Below are 20441 nucleotides of genomic sequence, written 5' to 3'. Positions count from 1 at the left end.
GACAAGTCTGAAAAATCTATTAAGTTAAAAAGAATGGAGAAATATAATACAGTTGATATTAGCAAAACAACATTTCTTCCCCTTAGCCGCAAGTTTTCCCCCAGGGGATTTACAAAGTGCACCAGTTAAATATGTCTGTACATTTAAAACATTAAATATGTCAACAGCAAGACAGTTTTAAATATTTTGAATCAAATACTATAGCACAAATATAATTTACAATACTTTGCACAGGAAACATTACATCTGAAATATAACTTTAGATATTATATAAAAATACATATATTCTTCTCTCCTCATTAGAAAAAGTATTTATTTGCAGGTTCCAGCAAGATGTAACAATTCAAAAGAATTTAACCCTTCAGATGGTCATCAGTTTGCAATTAAAAGACACCCTCTCCACGTCAACTGCATGGTGGTATATAACCAACAGATTATAGAGCCAGAGAATTAACCCCTCCCATTGCCCAAAGGCAGTTTTTCTCAAAGACAGCCATAACTCCTCCAATCTGCTTTAATTCTAGGAACTCATTACAAAATTTATGAACCATTATGTAAAAAAACCCTTAGATTTTTATAGACCTTGAGTCCAGCATCTCCCATTGGCTGTAAATATATTTGTTCCCTACAGAGTCAAAGGCATGGGTAGGGTCTTCTTGTACCCTTTGGGTCATAGCTCTGAGTAGTTTCACATACCTATATACATCTTTCTTGACTTGTTTTGGGAGTTTTCTATACATCCTAGGAAACATGGGAAAACTCTCCCCGACATGGGGCTCAATCTATATCTCGAACTTTAAAAGCCCCAAAGTACGTTGCATCTTGATCTGGATCCAGTAGTGAAGGGTTAGAGACCTCAATGCTTATTTTCTCGCCAGACCGTAGCTTAAAAAATCCTCCCACGTTTATGGAGTAAAAATGGAATTCAGAATTCCCCAACCAGTACTTGGTGCTTCCTCCTTTCATCAGAGTGTGAGAACTGGGGATTTTGATGCTGGTTTTGGTGACATATACCATCAGCTGAAGATAATTCGCACTGAGGTTTCCCGAAGTCTCATGATGTCGAAAGCAGATGTTGGCGTACAGGTAGTAGAAGCCGTCTTGGTTAACTATCAGTTTCCCATTGCTGAAGGTCATGTTGGAGATCTTGGCCCAACCTCGGTCATGGTACCAGCAGGACAGAGTCACTTTGTGGGAACCTGAGGAAAGGAGAGGCAAGTGATTTGAAACTTACTCCTGCAACGAGAAACGTATCTTCACAATTCTGTGAGGTTGCAGAAAGACGTACTGAGACAGTCATTGTTCCAATGGGAGAACAACCTCTCAAGATTTATTTTCTAAAAGGAAAGTACATTAATATGTCCCTGTACTGTCTGCTGGGCACCTGAGAGGGGACAAAGACACAATCTCATTTTTTCAAGGAGCCTACAGCACACAAAGGATAAGCATGATATATGTTCAGACAGGAAGCAAGGCACGGGCCCTGATAAGAAAGGTGTGGATGCTGCAAAGGGAATTCAAAGGAAAGAGATTACTTGCTTCCAGAAGGATCAAGAAAGATTTTGTGCTCAGTTGCTTCAGTCGAGTCCAACTCTTTGCAACCCAGGACTGTAGCCCTCCAGGCTCCTCTGTCCATAGGACTTTCCTGGCAAGAATACTGGAGTGGGTTGCCCTTTCCTTCTTTGGGGGATCTTCCCAACCCACAGATCAAACCTGAGCCTTCTACATTGCAGACAGATTCTTTACCATTGAGCCACCAGCTACTGAGCCTAATAACCTAAAGAAGTAATAGGATTCAGCCTACAGAGCATAAAGGTCGAAGGAAGAGAATCAGCCAAAGGCAGCTGAATCAAGAAAGCAAAAAACAAGTATAGGAAGAGAATATCCAGATTTCACATAGCCCCACCTTCTCTTTTAATCCACAGAGAGAGGTATATAGAAGGAGCTGAATATCTGGGTCACAGCAACTTTGACTAAAAAGTCAAACTCTTAAACTATATTCTCATCACCATTGATTCTCTCCTCCTCCAACAGCCCAAATGCCTCCCAAGTTCACATGAATGAAAAGCTTCCCCTAAAGAAGTTCACAGAGAAAACATCCTTGGCATTGCCCTCCCCAGGTTCACAACTTCATGCAGTCTTTTGTGAAGACCAAAGAATGGTTAAAATGTCTTCTGAGAAACCAGAATTCTCCTTTAGCCCCTTCTCACACTTGAAATGTGACAACCGATCTTCATGCCCCTGTTTTTGGAGTAGTGGAAGTTTCTAGAAGTCTCCTAAATGTGTCCAATGCTTTGAATATTTCAGGTCTTTTAGTGTATTTTACTAGGTCTTTAGAAATTGTTGTTGTTGCTGTTTAGTTGCTAAGTCATGTTCAACTGTTTTATGAACCCACGGACTGTAGCCCACCCAGTTCCTGTCCATGAGATTTCCCAGGCAAGAATACTAGAGTAGGTTGACATTTTCTTCTCCACGGATCTTCCCAACTCAGGGATCAAACCCATGTCTTCTGCATTGGCAGATTGATTTTTTTCCCACAGAGCTACCAGGGAAGCCCTTCTTTAAAAATTGTGACATGATAAATCCATGATAAACCCCATTAATCAAATATTTATATTTATGTGGATACCCATTATCCAATTGGAAAAGGTCTCATCTAGTGGAGAAAAAAGCTGTTATACTGTGGAAAATCCAAAGTTTTCCACCAGAGGATTTCGTAAATACTTATGCTAAATCAAGGTTGTCATCTGCTAGAATTCCAACAAGGCAAAATAGAGCCGAGGAGTCTTAGAATGGAGTTAGGAGTAGTTTCTGCAGCCAGGGAGAAGTTCTTTGCTGCCTGTCAGCCAAGAGAAATCAGTCCATGGAACTTACACTTAAAGTAAATTCCATGGATCCATCAGAGCTGACAACCCTTTGGTTAGAGTGGGTCCTTGGGTGAACCCTGTAGAATCAGAAACCCACACTAGCTACCTTTCAAGACTGGCCTGAATCCTCAGGAAATCGAGGTATTCACATCATCTTTTTCTAGAACACCTCCAGAGGGCCACTGGGCAGCTGGAATATGTTCTGGGGACCTCAACACCAGGCTCTTCCTCCACCAGGAAGAAAAAAAAGTGCAGGAGGATCCAAGCTGCAGTAGGGCCACTCATCCTTAGGCCTCAAAGGCAAAGAAGTCAATGCTTCCCATCCCTCTGTTCAGAAATAGGACAGATTTCCTGAACTGCACATCTTTTCCACAGGAGGGCGATAGAGTGAGTCTGAGAAGCCATCCCAAGCACCGTGGCCTCCAGAACCAGCAGGACACTCACACTTTTTCATCCAAGGTCCTACTTCAGATCATCCCAGATGAAAGCACCCCAAATATAAGTATCATTCCATGGTCCCAACTGAGTCAGAAATGAGACTCTCAGACTCTACTCATCACATCCTCATAAACACTGCTGCTGCTGCTGCTGCATCACTTTAGTCGTGTTCGACTCTGTGCGACCCCATAGATAGCAGCCCACCAGGCTCCCCCGTCCCTGGGATTCTCCAGGCAAGAACACTGGAGTGGGTTGCCATTTCCTTCTCCAATGCATGAAAGTGAAAAGTGAAAGTGAAGTCGCTCAGTCGTGTCCAACTCTGGCGACCCCACGGTCTGCAACCTACAGGCTCCTCCGTCCATGGGATTTTCTAGGCAAAAGTACTGGCGTGGGGTGCCATTGCCTTCTCCGATTCATAAACACTAGCAAAGTTATTTCTCCGGGCTTGTAAACAGCTACCTAGTCCATTGACAAGCTAATAAACTTAAGGTGTTTCCTATCCCAGATCAACAGATGGTTACCTCCTTCTTCCCCTACTTGTGTATTCAATCTTTCATCCAATCAATTATTGGCCTTATACTTCATCTTCCTTCCATGGTGGTCCTTAACAGAGAGCAAAGGAATGTCTAAGGTGAGGTCTATCCTCTCAATGGGATGGATCAGCTAGCCTTAGACCAAGTGCTGGGAGATTGGTCTGGGAAGGCAGGGAAGAATGGAGAAACCTTGACCGCCTGCCACTCTCATTGTTACCTCAAGTGGAAGGAGTATCCTAATTTCCTGCTCTACAGACTTACTCTTATCCATTCCCTGATCGATTCAGTCAGTCAGTAAATATTTGACTGGTGCTTCCTATGGACATTCATTCTACCCATAATTAAGAATTATATCAAGCAGAGTACCCACAAGGCACTTATGACTTAGAAGGGAAGAAAATAAGAAATGGGCACGCAAAATGAGAAATGTAACATTTTCATCTCTGCATGTCACATAACACACGGTTGAACTTCAGTTAAAGCAACTTTAAGTGGAAGCTGCAGAAATTAATGGTGATCAGGTGAGTTCAGCCCAGTGACAGAGAACAGGGAGCACTTGGATCAAATGTGGATGGGCTAAGAAAAGGCAGAGTATTGTGAGCGAGAGAAACTGTTCAAGCAAAGAATGAAATGCACACAGTATGCAGAGGAGAGAGGAGAAAAGCCATCAGTGTGAACTGGAGGGCTCATGAGTAGATGCCAGGGGGAGAAAAGACAAGAAGAGCACCCCCTTCAGGTTGGAGGACCTCACACGCAAGCCCGAGCTTCTCTCACTAGAGGACCTTCAGCCCTTCCAGCCTCCCCAGCCCCTAGTCACTGCTATTAGCTATTAGAGAAGCCCCTCCAGATATTTAGCCTGAGCTCCCCTTAAGAAAGCCATGAATCCTGACCTCACGAAATACTCCCCAATGAAAAATCAAGAAGCTTTGAAATGTATCAGTATAGGCAGATTCTGATTCCTTTCATATATGTAAATAAGTACAAATAAGTAGGAAACGGCTCCTCTATCCACAGAATTCTCCAGGCCTCCTGCATTACAGGCAGATTCTTTACCATCTGAGCCACCAGGGAAGCCCATGGCTCAGATGGTAAAGAATCCACCTGCAGTGCAGGAAACCAGGACTTGATCTCTGGGTTGGGAAGATCTGCTGGAAGAGGAAATGGCAACCCACTACAGAATTCTTGCTGGAGAATCCCCATGGACAGAGGACCCTGGCGGGCTATAGTCCGTGGGGTTGCAAAGAGTAGGACATGACTGAACAACTAAGTATGAAAAAGAAACCCCAAATGAACATGCAAACGTAAAGCCATCTTTCTCCAAAGTATCCAATCCTGGTCCAAATAAGAGATAAATGAACTCAAGGAGTCACTGAACTCAAATAAGTCAAGGAGCCAGAAGATCAAATTCTATTTTCTTAAACAGAAGCATACACTAGTTCATTTCACTCCATCTCAAGCTCAATAACCATCAGAAAATGTCCAGGAGTTTTGCCTTGTTTTTGGCAATGATTTGATGCTAGGTGCCTGGAGGGAGAGCTTTATAACTAAAACATGCTTGTCATTGCCAAATAGACTTTGGCACACAGTCTAATGCAATGTTTATCATATGCCTTTAAAATGAGCCAAAAAGATAAATGCAGAATGCATTCACAGCACACACAGATGATAGATCAGTATTAATTTGATTGCCTCTGCTAACATGCAAAATAGTTTTCCACTCAGAAAATTAGAACAGTTCCATAAGGCACATACACAGAGAGAGAGAGACAGAGTAAATTTGTTTATGAAGCAAGCATCTGGGACAGGAGAGATAGTTGAGGAAAATCTTATGAAAATCACAGAGTTGGCTGCTCACTTTCTATGTCTGCAGTCAGGCAAAATTCCTTTGTGGTCCATACTATTAAATATAACAGTGGTTTCAAAACTGTTTATTAAAACTTGGATTTTTAAAAAATTTAGCACTTCCCATATGGTCTTGATTCCTGGTTTTCATCCAGGCAGCCCAGGTTCAATTCCTGGTACGGGAGTGGTAACCTTTTGGGCTTCCCAGGTGGCTCAGTGGGTAAAGAATCTGCCTGCAATGCAGGAGACTCAGGTTTAATCCCTGGGTTGGGAAGATGCCCTGGAGAAGGGAATGGCAACCCACTCCAGCATTCTTGCCTGGAGAATCCCATGGACAGAGGAGCCTGGCAGGCTAAAATCCATTGGGTCACAAACAGTCAGACACAATTGAAGTAACTGAGCACAGCACAAGAAAAATTTGCCTTGAATAATTTTTTTGGAAAAAAAGAATATGTATAATTATTTAATTAAACTTTAAATAACAAATTGCATTCACTGAGTGCTTACTCTATGCTCATTTCCACAGAAGCATGTTAGTATGTGAGCTGGTTAAATCTTCACAGCTGCTGCAGGAAGTAGATACTATTACCATCCCCATGAAGAAGCTAACACACAAAGGATTTCGATAATACATACACGGTCACCCAATCAGGAAGGAGTGCAGTGGGGCCTCAAACCCAAGCAGTCAGACCTGAGACACCTGCTATACAACTGCATTCATCTACTTCTTACAGGAAGGGAGGAACATAAGGGCACTGAATGTATTTCCCTCGGACAAAGCCAACTGGCCACAAAGTACTTAAGTGATAATCTACAGAGTAAAAAGCACAGACTTGGGAACCAGCTAGCGTGGAATTCAGTTTCTAAGCCTGCCATGTTGTAGCCTGGATCAGGTAGCTTAACACTCCATGCGTCTTGGTTTCCCTATTTGCAAAATCTGAACAATAATTGCTATTTTGCAGGGTTGTAGAATTAGAGATTCACTTTCATGAATTGGAGAAGGAAATGGCAACCCACTCCAGTGTTCTTGCCTGGAGAATCCCAGGGACGGGGGTCGCACAGAGTGGGACACAACTGAAGTGACTTAGAAGCAGCAGCAGCAGAAGTAAAGATAATGAACACAAAGCAAAATGCTTGACACGTACTGTGTATTCAATAAATAGTATAACGAGAGTAATGTTCCATGTTAACTCTACTGTTGACTTAAAAAAATTTCACAATTGTGAGAGTTGCAAGTTAAGTTTTATGCGAGTTAAGCTTTATTTGGGGCAAAATGAGGACTGCAGCCTGGGAGACAGCACCTCAGACAGCTCTGAAAAACTGCTCCAAAGAGGTAGGGGGAAGGTCAATATTTATGATTTTGGAGAAGGGGGAGTTCAGTGCAATCAAGCACGTATCTTTGCAAAAGTTTTCTGTTAGTCACGAGGAGCTGAGGTCACCATGAAGGGATTTAGTGCTTTCGTAGATATGAAAAGATACACGCATCTAGCTCATAAAATCAGATCCTGAAAATGTCTATCTATCTAAAGACCGGTTCTGCCAGTTTTCCCAGAGCACAAAGCGCCTCATTCCTGATCTCCACCCTGAACCCCCTTAAGGGGGTGTTGAAGGCCGATAGCTATAGCAGCAGGTGATCTCACCCTTGTAGAGGCAGATGGCGAGTGCCTCTATGGAGTCAACACTGCCGTAAGGTTCTTTATGGCGCCCCGCTCCAGTACTCTTGCCTGGAGAATCCCATGGATGGAGGAGTCTGGTAGGCTGCAGTCCATGGGGTCACTAAGAGTTGGACATGACCGAGCGACTTCACTTTCTCTTTTCACTTTCATGCATTGGAGAAGGAAATGGCAACCCACTCCAGTGTTCTTGCCTGGAGAATCCCAGGATGGGGGAGCCTGGTGGGCTGCCGTCTATGGGGTCGCACAGAGTCGGACACGACTGAAGCGACTTAGCAGCAGCAGCAGCAGCCTGATGTGAAGTAACCATTGGGGATTGTATGATGGACTACATTGGGTAGATGTAGATGCAGAGCTCTGAGTCTCCTCTTTCCAAAAGAAAATCAGGTCTCCAGTCCACTGAGCTAAATATCTAGCCTGAAAAAAAGTGATAACCCCCTGAAAAAGGAGTGTCATTTTCTAGAGGGCCCCTGCCTCTGAAATTTCACTCTGCTAAGCTTCTACCTGGCACTCCACAGGAGACGGCTGAGTATGACTGTGTGTGTGCTCAGTCACTTCAGTCGTGTTCGACTCTCTGCGACCCTGTGGACTGCAGCCTCCCAGGCTCCTCTGTCATGGGATTCTCCAGGCAAGAACACTGGGGTGGGTTGCCATGCTCTGCTCTAGGGGATCGTCCCGGCCCAGGGATCAAACTCACATCTCCTACTTCTCCTGCATTACAGGTGGATTCTTCACCCACTGAACCACCTGGGAAGCCCAGAGTATATGACTACCTGGAGGAATTCATGCACCTCACAGGCCAGCCATGGGGATTTGTCAACTTTGGCCTGGATAAACAGGGATGAGTATACCAAGAGACCATTCTTCTCAGCTATGCCACCTCACCTGGCAGTTGTTTAACATAAAGTCACTCTGATGGTCTGAAAATGAATATAGTGATGATGTCCATTCCTGCATGATTGAGAATCACTGTTTCCATGGTGTGGATGACGAACTAAAGAGCAGATGACTTTTCTTCTGGTCTAGAAGTTACGGGCTCTCAAAATTTTGGTAACAGGCTAAGAATAGGTCTGAGCATTCAGTTGGGCTGACAAATGACGCTTGAAATATTGTTCAGGCTGGATGCAAATGGAACTTACCTGATGGGATGTCAGTGGCGTTAATCGTGAGATGGGCAAAGGGCTGAATCTCAGGCTTGTTCCTTCTGGCCAGATCTAACCATGAACCTTCCACCATGGCTGGAGATAAGAGAAGCCACGTTAGCTCAAGGAGGAGTCACCCTAGGGGTTTTCAATATTTGTACAGGTCCACGCTTACCTTTTTCTGCTCTAATGTGCTGTGATTTAACAATATGTTGCATTTCCTGCAATAAAAAGAAAAAAAATCTTATTTACACACTCACTCTTTTGATAAGGCAGTTAAGAATTCAGGACTGTTAGACATACAATAAATTAATCCTCTTTCCCTCAAAATATGCCAAAAATACATAGGCAGTAAAATTTCTTGATGTTCTAAGTAGCCATCAGGGGAAGTTCATCTCCAAAGAATTATCTGATGTGCTTAAAAAGTAGATTACACACATACTATTCAACAAAATACTTCGGACAGTAAGAGGAAATAAAAGACAGTGTAAATTATAAAACATGGAATCACCAAACATAATTAAACATTTGTAGCAGGTACACAAACGAAGATGAAGTTAACCAGGAAAATAACAATTACCACAGAATGTATGACCCTCTTAAATCTTTAGGGAGGCTCTTTTTATGTCTATTTCATTAGTGAATTCCTGTTATAACGTTGAAGCTCAGCCCATAAGAAAGAGAAAGATGCCTGGCTCCCAGTGGTTAATTTTTTATTTTAAAAAGTCACAGTGTATTTAAAGTACTACATGGATGTCCAAGAGCTTTTAGATTACCAGTAATTAACTTAAAATATTGCCACAAATAGAGGTGTAGAAGCTCAAGGCAGAAACAAAAAGAGCTCAAGTACATAAAAAGCATTGTCGTTGTTCAGTCGCTAAGTCGTGTCTGACTCTTGGCAATGTCATGGACTGTAGCCCATGGGCTCCTCTGTCCACGGGATTTCTCAGACAAGAATACAGAGTGGGTCGCCATTCCCTTCTCCAGGGGATCTTCCCGACCCAGGGAACAAACTCACGTCTCCTGCACTGGCAGGCAGATTCTTTACCTCTGGCTACTGGGGAAACCCCACACAAAGAGTATAGGTAATTGCATATCTCTATTTGAGCCCTGACAGTGAAGGGTCCAATAGGTAACTACAGGCCCACCTAAATCAAGACCTTAGCTCCTATTAAATAGTAAAGTGATGTGGATGAAACTTCAGGCTTTGACTTCAGGTCAAGTCCCTTCCCAGTCCCCTGCATGTACTAACATACATATTAACAGCAGCCCGATCACAGGGGGCCTCTATCATAGGTGGTTGTGAAGATTCAACGAGCTCATACATGTAGGCACTTAGCAAAGGGTCTGGTGAAGCCATACATGTAAATACTACTAGAGGGACTTGCCTGGTGGTTGGGTGGTTAAGAGTCTGCCTTGCAATGCAAGGGACATGGGTTTGATCCCTAGTCGGGGAAATAAGATCCCACATGCGGAGAGGCAACTAAGCCCTCAGCCCTAAGTTGTGCCACATCTATGCTGCCTGTTGCCACAAGGAAAGATCCCGCATGACACAATGACTAAGACCCGATGCAGACAAACAAATAAATAGATATTTTTAAAATAAATAATTAGTAATATTAACACTAGAAACACTCTGGAGAGAATCCGAATTTCTGTGTTATTGGGGTGATAATCCATGCTAACTACCCCACCCTCCACAATGTTTAAAAGATGGGCCAGATAGCTCAAGTTCTTTGAGTATCTGGAGACAAGGGCTTTGAGACAGATGATGGGTGGGTAGATAGAGGCAGAAACACAGTTTCAACTGCTAACAGTTAGAAGTGATAAAATTACACTGATTCTCCTGTCTGCCTCCAGGATCCCCAAGAAAGAAGAGAATCTAAGCTACTTTTTTCTTCTATTTTTTTTTTTTAAACTGGAGGATAATTGCTTTACAATAGTGTGTTGGCCTCTGCCACACATTAAGATGAATCAGCCACAGGCATACACAGGTCCCTCCCTCCTGAACACCCCTCCCACCTCCCTCCCCACCGCGCCCCTCTAGGTCATCGCAGAGCGTGTATCTGGTGGAACTCCCTGTGTCACCCAGCACGTCCCCACTTGCGATCTATTTTACATATGGTCATGTATCTGTTTCCGTGCTATTCTCTCAATCCATCCCACTCCCTTCTTCCCCTGAGAGAAAGACAAATATCATGCATGCATGTGGAATCTAGAAAGACGGTACTGATAAACCTATTTGCAGGGCAGCAATGGAAATGCAGACATGGGGAATCTTATTTTTAAAGGCCCTTGGAGGACACAGCAGCACTGTCTTCAATTACCTGTTCTAACGGCCTAAAGAAGTTACACGCAGTGTGACTAACTTTCTTTTTTTTTGCCCATTGGGATCTTTTAAAAAAAATTTTATTGGCGTATAGCTGCTTGACGCTGCTGTGTTAATTTCTCCTGTATTGCAAAATGAACACATATCCATACATCCCTTCCCTTGTGGACGTCCTTCCCCTTCAGGTCACCGCAGAGCATTCAGTAGAGTCCCCTGTGCTGTACAGTGGGTTCTCACTGGTTATTTTATTCACAGTATTGATAGTGTATACACATCAGTCCCAGTCTCCCACTTCCTCCCATCCTCCCCTTCCCCCTTTGGAATCCATAGATCTGTTCTCTGACTTTTAGTGGAAACTTTTCAGCCTCATTCACCTGCTGCCCTTATTGCTCAGGGCACTGCCCTGCACGGTTCTGGGGCAAATGGTGGCTGGTCCTTTGGGGTTGTACAGTGGTCCTCACCAGGCCCTTTCCCTCTCCCCACTCCATCCAAGATTTATTTCTCTCCCCTGCTGACTGCCCATCCCTTGACTCTCTTCTCATGATCTCTGGGTTCCCAATGGGATCCTGATTTCTGGAATTTCCTAGCCTTCCCTGCAATCTCAACAAAGATTTATATATGTACAACCTACCTATTTTACAGTGTGTGTGTATTTATGCATTTATATATATACAATGATACATTGTATACATCTCTTACAAATGTGTAATATATTGCATACATATTGTATCTTTATTCGTTATATATATTTATGCATATAAAGTGAAGATACATATTGGGTGGGCCAAAAAGTTTCTTCAGATTTTTCTGTACCATCTTATGGATGGACCTTTTGGCCAACCCAATATATGAAATGTTTACTATACAGTGTATATAGCTTTATATCTTTATGATTACATATATCTTTATATATTGTGCATCTCCTTGTCTATTGATATAGGTGTCTATAACGTATCTTCATCTGATTACTACCTCTGAGAAGACAGAAACAGGAGTCGGAACCTGGATGACAGGAGTTCAGAGACTTCAAGCTGCCTCTCATTCTCCCTCTAGCACTGATGGACCTCATCATCAGAAGGAAGAGGGGGAACGGGGTTCAAGACAGCGGACTAGAAGGACGTGCACTCATCTCCTGCCGGAGCCCCAGACTCACGTTGAGAATGAGGTGGGGGAGGGAAGAAGGGAGCAGCGCCCAGTGTGACACAGGCCTGCGAACGCCTGCTGGGCGCTTTCCTATTGAGAAGAGCACATTTGTTCTTGAGAAAGACAAGGAGAGAACCCTTGTGTTAGCTCCGGGCTTCTCAGCCTTGACCGTGAAGCCTGACTTCCCAGGGGTGGAGTCTGAGAATGCGCATTTCTCGCAGGATGAGCCGGCGTGGCTGACCTGGGGCCTCCATGTGAGAAGAGGAACCCCACTCCCATCCCCAACGATTTCAGAGATGCACACCTCTGAGAGTTTCTCAAAGCTTGAGACCAGGCCAGAGAAGCAGCAGACAAAAGTCACTGATTAAGTGGGCTGGGAAAGTTTGTTCTCTCCCACGTGGGAATGAACTTCTGTCCATTAAGTCGGCAGCTGCTAGGCCAGTACTACCATAGAATCTCTTTATTACAAGAAAACGCAATGACCAGAGCCATTCAGAAGCGCTTGCAATGTCTGCTTTAAAAAAAAAAAAGTGTCATGACCTAGGATGAATTAAAACTCAAGCAAAAGACCCATGAGGTAATGCTGTTTTCATGTTATACAATTTTGGGTATCTAAGAATTGCAGTTTCTTCTCAAAAGCCATATAGGTTTCTCAAAAACCATCCACGTGAAAAGCAAAGTACAAAAAATGTAGACTCAATGTCTGCTCTTATATTCTTACTCCACCTCCAATCTTTTGAACTCTAAGATCATTCTTATTTATGTGTACACATATTAACCATGAACATAACAAAGAGACTACAGTTTGGGGGTGCCCTGGCCCAACTCCAGCCAGTCTAACTCAGTTAGTCTGATACTGACTTGCTGTTTTTTTGTTTTTTTTTTTTTTTTTTTTACAATAATCTCCCCAGGTGATTCTAATATGTAGCAGGCATAGAGAAACATTACTATTTGAGCATTTCCATGAATGGTGGTTTAATGAGAGCTCTATTTAGTCATTGATTATATTCTCACAATTTATCTGGGAAATCCCACAGACAGAGGAGCCTGGTAGGCTATAGTCCATGGAGTCACAAAGAGTCGGACATGACTGAGCACACAACATGCTCCTCTTTAGAAGACTATACTCTAGGTGGCTGGCAGGAAAGTACCAGTGGCCTGTGATGGAGTTCTGGACATGCTGCCCCCAAATATAGTGATTTAGCAAATGGAATATGTTAACCATATGATTTTGAGAAATGGCGGACACAAGAAGAACTTCTTGGCCTCCCTCTTCTCCCTGAAGCAGGTCATAGACCCTCAGGTGAGAGGTACCTTCCCCATCTGGAAGAAAGGAGCCTCTTCATCTCTTAAGATGGGACGACACCAGAGGAAACTGAAGGAGAATGGACACGTGTATGTATGGTTGAGTCACTTTGTTGTCGATCTGAAACCATCACAACATTGTCAATCGGCTATGCGTGCGTGCCTGCTAAGTTGCTTCGGTCAGGTCTGACTTTCTGCAACCCCTTTCTGTAGCCCACCAGGCTCCTTTGTCCAGGGGATTCTACAGGAAAGAACACTGGAGTGGGCTGCCATGCCCTCCTCACTAATCAACAACTATATGCCAATATAAAATAAAAAGTTCAAAAAAAAAGGTTATGCAATTTTCATATAAAGGAACAAAGACTATGTGGGTAACAAATATTGAAAAAATCATATTACAGAGCTGTGTCTGAGGTTGATTAATAAAAACATTATCCTATTTTTTTTCCTATTTGGGGGAAAAAGTGATTGCTACAAGATCTAGCTTAAATATGAAAAAAAAAAAAAAAAAAATGAAGGAACAGGCCTTGCTGAGTTTCCCCCAGTGTACCACCCTTCACTGAGACCCTGTCCTGTCCCGTTTTTTTCCTACACCTTTCCACTCTTCATCAAACTGAGTATAAAACCCACTCAGCTTAACTATTCCCGTGGGTCTTCATTTCCTTATGAAGGCTCCTGTGTCACATAAAACTTACATTAAATAAACTGGGATGGCTTCTCTTATTAACTTGTCTTTTGTCAGTCTAATTTATAGGACCCCCACTGGTGAACCTAAGTGGGGAGAGGAGGAAAAAGTCTTTTTTTTCCCCCTCTCGCCCACCTGGACCAGGGGATCTGACAAAAAGGAACCTCAACATCAGGAAATACGGTCTCAGAATTCCTGGGATGGAAGGAGGGAGTCTTCAGAGAACAGCAGGCTCAGAACCTGCCCGAGGAGTTCAGAGCTTGCCTGTCGGGTGGAGGAGCCTCCAGACTCAGCCAGGCGGGCCCAGGCGTGGGGGCCTCACATCTCCAAAAGTGACTCCATCAAGGTCCCGCCACAGAGCAGGGCCACCCTGGTCCCTTTTCTCAAAGCTCAGATACTTGACTATGTACATACCATGCAGTTCTCTCTTGAATGGCCTCCTAATATTCTTAATTTTCAAGATTATAGGAGACTCTTCTGAAGGAGTACAATTCTATTTATCTCCCAAGCTTTGCATTTACATTTATTTTCATCCACAGCTGTCCTCTCCTTTTGTCACATTAATTAGAGTGTTTTAAAATTCGCAGAGTTCTTTAGTCCTAAATCTTATCATTCCAACACTGCTTCTGGTTTCTTTGAATTCAGAAAGATCTGATCTGTCTAATTTGGGGAAGACACTACAAAGAACATCCAAACTCCTTTCCTCTGAACAAATTATTCACATAAAAGAGATCTTTTAAAGAATGTTATATGGGCTTTATCTTATTTTAAACCCAGCTGTAATTTTTTTTTTTTTTTTTTAGTGAACTCCCTGGACACACATTGAGAAATGGAATATTTCCTGCTGGATCAGTAAACAAGGATGTTCAGTCCCGAGCGATCGCAGCCACTGCCGCTGGTGAGCGCATGAGCCCCGAGGGAGCTCAGAAAGCAAAGAACACCAGGCGGCAGCCGCGCCCCGTGGTGAGAAACTCAGGGCGGGAAGAGCAGCCACGCCCTGTGGCGAGACACTCAGGGCGGGAAAACTGGAGCGCGGCCCCAGATGACAGGGTGAAAAGCGAAAGCGGGAGCCTCGCACTCTTTGAGACCCCGTGGACGGTGGCCCACCAGGCTCCTCTGTCCATGGAATTCTCCAGGCAAGAATCCTGCAGTGGGTACCATTCTCTTCCCCAGGGGATCTTCCGGACCTAGGGGTTGAACCTGAGTCTCCTGCACTGCAGGCGGATTCTTTAGCAGCTGAGCCACCAGGGAAGCCCCATAGCTGAGGGGCATATCAAGGGAATGATTTGAGTGAGCCCAGGCTCTTGCATCTTCTCATACACAGGAAAGTGCTAAATGCCTTAACTTCAGTTATCCGTCTCCTGTAATTAGCATTAATTGTTTGACGTTCTGACTCCCTGCCCTTTGTCTCAAAACTTCTGTATAACCTGGCTCCTCCCTTCGCCTCCTCAGGGCAGTTCTCTCGCGGTCCTGTGAGATGCTGTCTCCAGGCTTGAGGTCCTAAAAATTCCCACTGAATAAAACATAACTCTCCACTTCTAGGTTGGGAATAGTTTTTAAGTTGACACACACACAGTACAATCATATGTTGTCTCCCTCCTGTCATCCAGAATGCCCACAGCTATGCATAAAGAAGTATAGAGAGTTTTGACACGCCTCCCAGCGAACAGCCTCCAGCAGAAGCCTGAAACAGTCTCCAAAAGCTGGGCAGACCGCCCTCTCTATCTTCTGTTGGCTGAGAACTCCTAAAGAGAACCCAGCGTCCTGTTCCCCAGGAACATCGGCGATCTGCCTTCTCAGAAGAGAGCATGTTTAGCGTCTGTCACATTCAAGGACAAAGAGACCCCCTGGCTTCCAAAACCTACTCAGGACTGGTAGGATCGTTACCTGTAAGTTCCTAGGGAAATCCCATGCATGAATGAACTTATTTATGGTCACACTAGAACAAGCAGGCTTTTCAGCTAATTTATGCATTTTTAAATAAGCATAATTTGCGTCTGAATTGTGAGCGCTTCATTTAACCCTTCAAAACAGGACAAAAAAGAAAAACCGAACAGCCAAAAAAAAAAATCACTGCCAATTCAAGGATAAAAGAAATCCTCTGACATGCTGCCACCTGGTGGACACTGTGTAACATTGACAAGCCAGACTTTCAGGTTTGAAACTGCCTTCTGCCCCAACTCCACAAAGTTCTAAAAACAACAGATGATGAGGAAATTACAAAACATTTTGAAAATCTTCTCCTTGTGGTATTTTCCTATTTAGACTGCACTGACTTCTTCCTCTTTGCCGTCACAGTACATCTGAACACACAAGAAAACAACCGGTATGATTTTTCCTTTTTCTTTAATTCCCACTTTCTATTTCACTCATAGAAAAATGTTGGGATTTCACAATTGCTCCTTCAAGAAAGACAGTACACAAAAGATCAATAGGATTGTGTAACTGTGGTCTCTAGGATGGCTTCCCTTCAACTTCCACCTTAACTCAACATCTAAGTACAATTCCCGGGAGTGTGATGGGGAGACTGTTGTGCCAGGCGCCCCTGAACATCTTACAATATTTTCGGATCATTTTGCCAAAGAGAAGTAGGGGAGAGACATCCCAGAACTGGCTCAATCTTGATATATCAGACCCACTTAGGAGAGATCGTACTCCATAAGAATAAATATAAACACCTGTCAGCATTTTCAGCTCCTTTTGAGCAGTCATGGGAATTTTGCTCCAGGTTATTTAAACATTGACAGCAAACGCTCAACCCAGCCTCTGCAAACTCAGCTGGATAACCGCCCCCAACAAGACTTTGAGAGTCTTCCAATTCAAGAGTGAACGTTATTAATTTGGTCTTATAAAATCATATGGATAAACAGATACAAATCTTCACTGAGGATACTCCCAACTGTAAAGATAACCCTGAGAAAAGTCAAGTCGCTGGAGTCTGGTCTCATCAGACTAAAGAGCCCACCTGCGTATTGTGATGTGACTTGCGCCATCCATGCGGTACCTGTCAGTCAGAGCGCAGGAGGAGCAATTTGTCTAGCCAGATGCTTCCGGAAGCCACTGGCACCAGCTCCTAGCTGGGGTCTCAGGTGGCTGCCTCCCTCTGCAATCCCAAAGGCAGCTGCAGGGACATCTGGCTGGTTGAACAAGGATTTAACACCCCGTTTGCCAGATATAATACAGGGTTCATACACTTGTTAACATATGTAATGCATTCATTTTAACATCTTAATGATACCCTTCCTGTAATTCTTCTCCAACCTAGTTACGAGAATAGTGTATTCATCAGCCGAGTTAGCACATGAATGCCACACGAGGGTTGTTTCTGAAAATGAATAGCCAGTTTCCTATTCCTGCAGAGAAATCCTGCAGACTTGCACCTTGCAAAGAGCTCAGAAATCCATCCTCATCCCTCCAGCCAGAGGACCACTGCCTTCCTTCAAGCCATCATCATTTCTCATTGCTGCTGCTGCTGCTAAGACGCTTCAGTCGTGTCTGACTCTGTGCGACCCCATAGACGGCAGCCCACCAGGCTCCCCCATCCCTGGGATTCTCCAGGCAAGAACCCTGGAGTGGGTTGCCATTTCCTTCTCCAGTGCATGAAAGTGAAAAGGGAAAGTGAAGTCGCTCAGTCGTGTCCGACTCTTCGAGACCCCATGGACAGCAGCCCACCAGGCTCCTCCGTCCATGGGATTTTCCAGGCAAAAGTACTGAATTGGGGTGCCATTGCCTTCTCCGAAGTTACTATAATAGCCTCCTACCCCCTCTTCTGGGCTCCTGCTTTCCTCAAACCAGCCCAATGCTGCTAGAGCGAGTGTCAGAAAGTCCGAAAGGGAGCAAGGCCGTTATCTTCTATTTTCTTAAAAAAATTTTTTTTTAAATTTTATTGAAATACAGTTTACTTACAATGTTGTGTTAGTTTCAGGTGTGCAGCAAAATGATTCGGATACTATATATCTATACATAGATATATATGTGTGTGTTTAGTCGCTAAGTCCTATCCTGCGCTTTGTGACCCCAGGTTTCCCTGTCCTCCACTATCTCCCGGAGCTTGCTCAAACTCATGTCCATTGAGTCAGTGATGCCCCATCTCATCCTCTGCTGCCCCCTTCTCCTCTTGCCTTCAACCTTTCCCAGCATCAGGGTCTTTTCCAATGAGTTGGCTGTTTGCATCAGATGTGGATAAACATTTTCAGATTCTTTTCTGTTATAGGTTATTACAAGATACTGAGTAACGTTCCCTATGCTACACAGTAGGTCCTTGCTGGTCATCTGTTTTATAGATAGTAGTGTGTATATGTTAATCTCAAACTCCTAATTTATCCCTCCCCCGTCTTTCCCAGTTGGTAACTGTGGGACCCAAGGACAAAAGAGCAGATAAATCTAAGGAGGGTCCTGGAATGCAGGAACGGATAAACTGGACCCTTAGCATCCTTCCCTCCCCCGTGTTGTAACTATTAATGGATTTCAGGTCCTCCTGAGTGGTATAACCTGTCTCCCCTCCTACCCATTTGCCTTACTCTTCCCCCAACTCAGTATACACACCTCATCCAATAGCAAATGACCCGCAGGACCCCTACCCCACTCCTCGTATCCCGGGTATAAAAGTGGACTAAGGAGCCTTGCTCAACGTCGGTTCTCCCTTGAGCCGGCCCGCTGTTCTAACAGCGTCTCCTATTCTAATAAACTTTATTTCCCTCTCATTCTGCCTCATGCTTGGAAATTCTTTTCCAACCCGTGCCCGGACCACGACAGTAACCATAAGTTAGTTTCCTATGTCTGTGAGTCTATTTCTGTTTTGCAAATAAATTCATTTGTATCTTTTCTTTAGATTCCACATATAAGCAATATCATACGGTATTTGTCTTCCTCTGTCTGACATTTCATTTAGTATGATAATCTCTGGGTCTATCTATCCATGTTGCTGCAAATGGCATTATTTCATTCTTTTTATGGCCAAGTAATATTATGGACAAATTATATATATTGCCCAATTATATACAAATATATATATGGACAATTAATATAAATATTAATATTTATGGCCAAAGTAATATTCCACTGTGTATATGTACCACATCTTCATCCGTTCCTCTATTGATGAAGTCCCTTCTCTTCTGAAAACCCTCGGGGGCTGCGGGCAGACTTGAGGAACAAGTCTAATTCCTAACCTGGGCCACGCATGACTGGGCTGGTTACCACCCCAGGCTCTCCTGCCACTCCTCCCCTGCATCCCCAAAGACCATCACCCTTGAGAACACTCTGGGTGTTCAAGCCACATGGCACCACTTCAGAGTCATCTCCTGCAGGTCTCCTGCGCTTCCATCCATGCAGACTTGGCACACAGCTCCTTCCCTGGAGAGAGATCTTACTGTCTTATCGAGAGCTCATCTTTAGTTGCAAAGATTTTATTTCCACGGCATTCTTGGCTCACAAAGCACAGAAAGAATAACCACCAGATGCTATGGAACAACAAAAGAGACAGGACTGGCACGTGGGCTCCAGTTCCCTGATGAGGGATTGAACCCACGCCCCCTGCAGTGACAGTGGACCCCTGCCAGGGAAGCCCAAGAGACAAGGTCAGGGTTGATTTAGAATCGCTGTCTCAGCCCCTCTTTGTCCCTCCGCTAATGCTCGCTTTGGAATTTCTAATCCACAGGATGTCGGGGGACACTTTGTATGCACCTGGATGGAGCTGGAGACCTCCTGGCTTGTTGTGAAGAGTCAATGGTTAAGACTCTGAAAATACCTCAAGGCAAAGAACTTTAAGGGCAGGCGCTGTTAAGGGGTTCCCTGATGACGGAAAAGATCGAAGGCAAAAGAAGAGGGCGGCAGAGGATGCGATGGTTGGATGGCATCCCTGACTCAACGGACGTGAATTTGAGCAAACTCTGGGAGATGGTGAAGGACCTCGAGGCCTGGCATGCTGCCCTCCATGGGGGCACAAAGAGCCAGACACGACTTGGGTAACTGCACACCACCACTAAACGTCTGTTATTCAGGCAGAGTGGAGCCCTTGCTTCCAGGCCCAGAGGCCCTGAGGGTACGGGGTACCAGGACCGAGAGGGCAGGAGCACTGGGAAGGGGGCGGGGCAGCTCCACCCATCCCCCTGGGGTGTGGGAGTGGGGAGGGATCCAGGGCCCAGCCAGTGTCTGGGTGGGGGCGGGGGGAGATACGACAGATGCCCCACTAACCCTGAAGGTAAGGGCCATCTCAGATCTGAATTTGTAATCTGACCCTTTGTTCCCTAAAATTTTTTATTTTTAACCAAACACTATTGCTTTAAAAAATTCTCTTTCCTAGACAATTGGGGTAAGGAGGGTGGGAGGGAGGCTCAACAGGGAAGGGATGTTACGTACACATATAACTGATTCACTTTGCAGTACAACAGAAACTAACATGACATCATAAAGCAATTGCTGTTGTTCAGTTGCCCAGTCGTGTCCAACTCTGAGACCCCATGGACTGCAGCACGCCAGGCCT

The 20441-nt window shown here is 44.4% G+C and overlaps 1 protein-coding gene across 5 annotated transcripts in view; it reads right to left on the bottom strand.

Moving 5' to 3' along the window:
* Window positions 1-411: 411 nt before the first annotated feature.
* The window catches only part of TNFSF11 (TNF superfamily member 11), a 41044-nt gene continuing 21014 nt past the window's right edge, over window positions 412-20441 (bottom strand). For all 5 annotated transcript variants that reach the window (XM_055541984.1, XM_055541986.1, XM_055541987.1 and 2 more), the window contains exons 3-5: window positions 8671-8716; window positions 8493-8591; window positions 412-1199 (exon numbers count right to left, since the gene is read on the bottom strand). In XM_055541984.1, coding sequence (XP_055397959.1) covers window positions 778-1199; window positions 8493-8591; window positions 8671-8716 — 567 coding nt within the window. In that variant the 3' untranslated portion in view covers window positions 412-777. The remainder of the gene's footprint in view (window positions 1200-8492; window positions 8592-8670; window positions 8717-20441) is intronic.

The sequence above is a fragment of the Bubalus kerabau genome, chromosome 12 (genome assembly GCF_029407905.1).
Source record: "Bubalus kerabau isolate K-KA32 ecotype Philippines breed swamp buffalo chromosome 12, PCC_UOA_SB_1v2, whole genome shotgun sequence".
NCBI lineage: Eukaryota > Metazoa > Chordata > Mammalia > Artiodactyla > Bovidae > Bubalus > Bubalus kerabau.
This window is presented reverse-complemented; position numbering and strand designations above follow the sequence as displayed.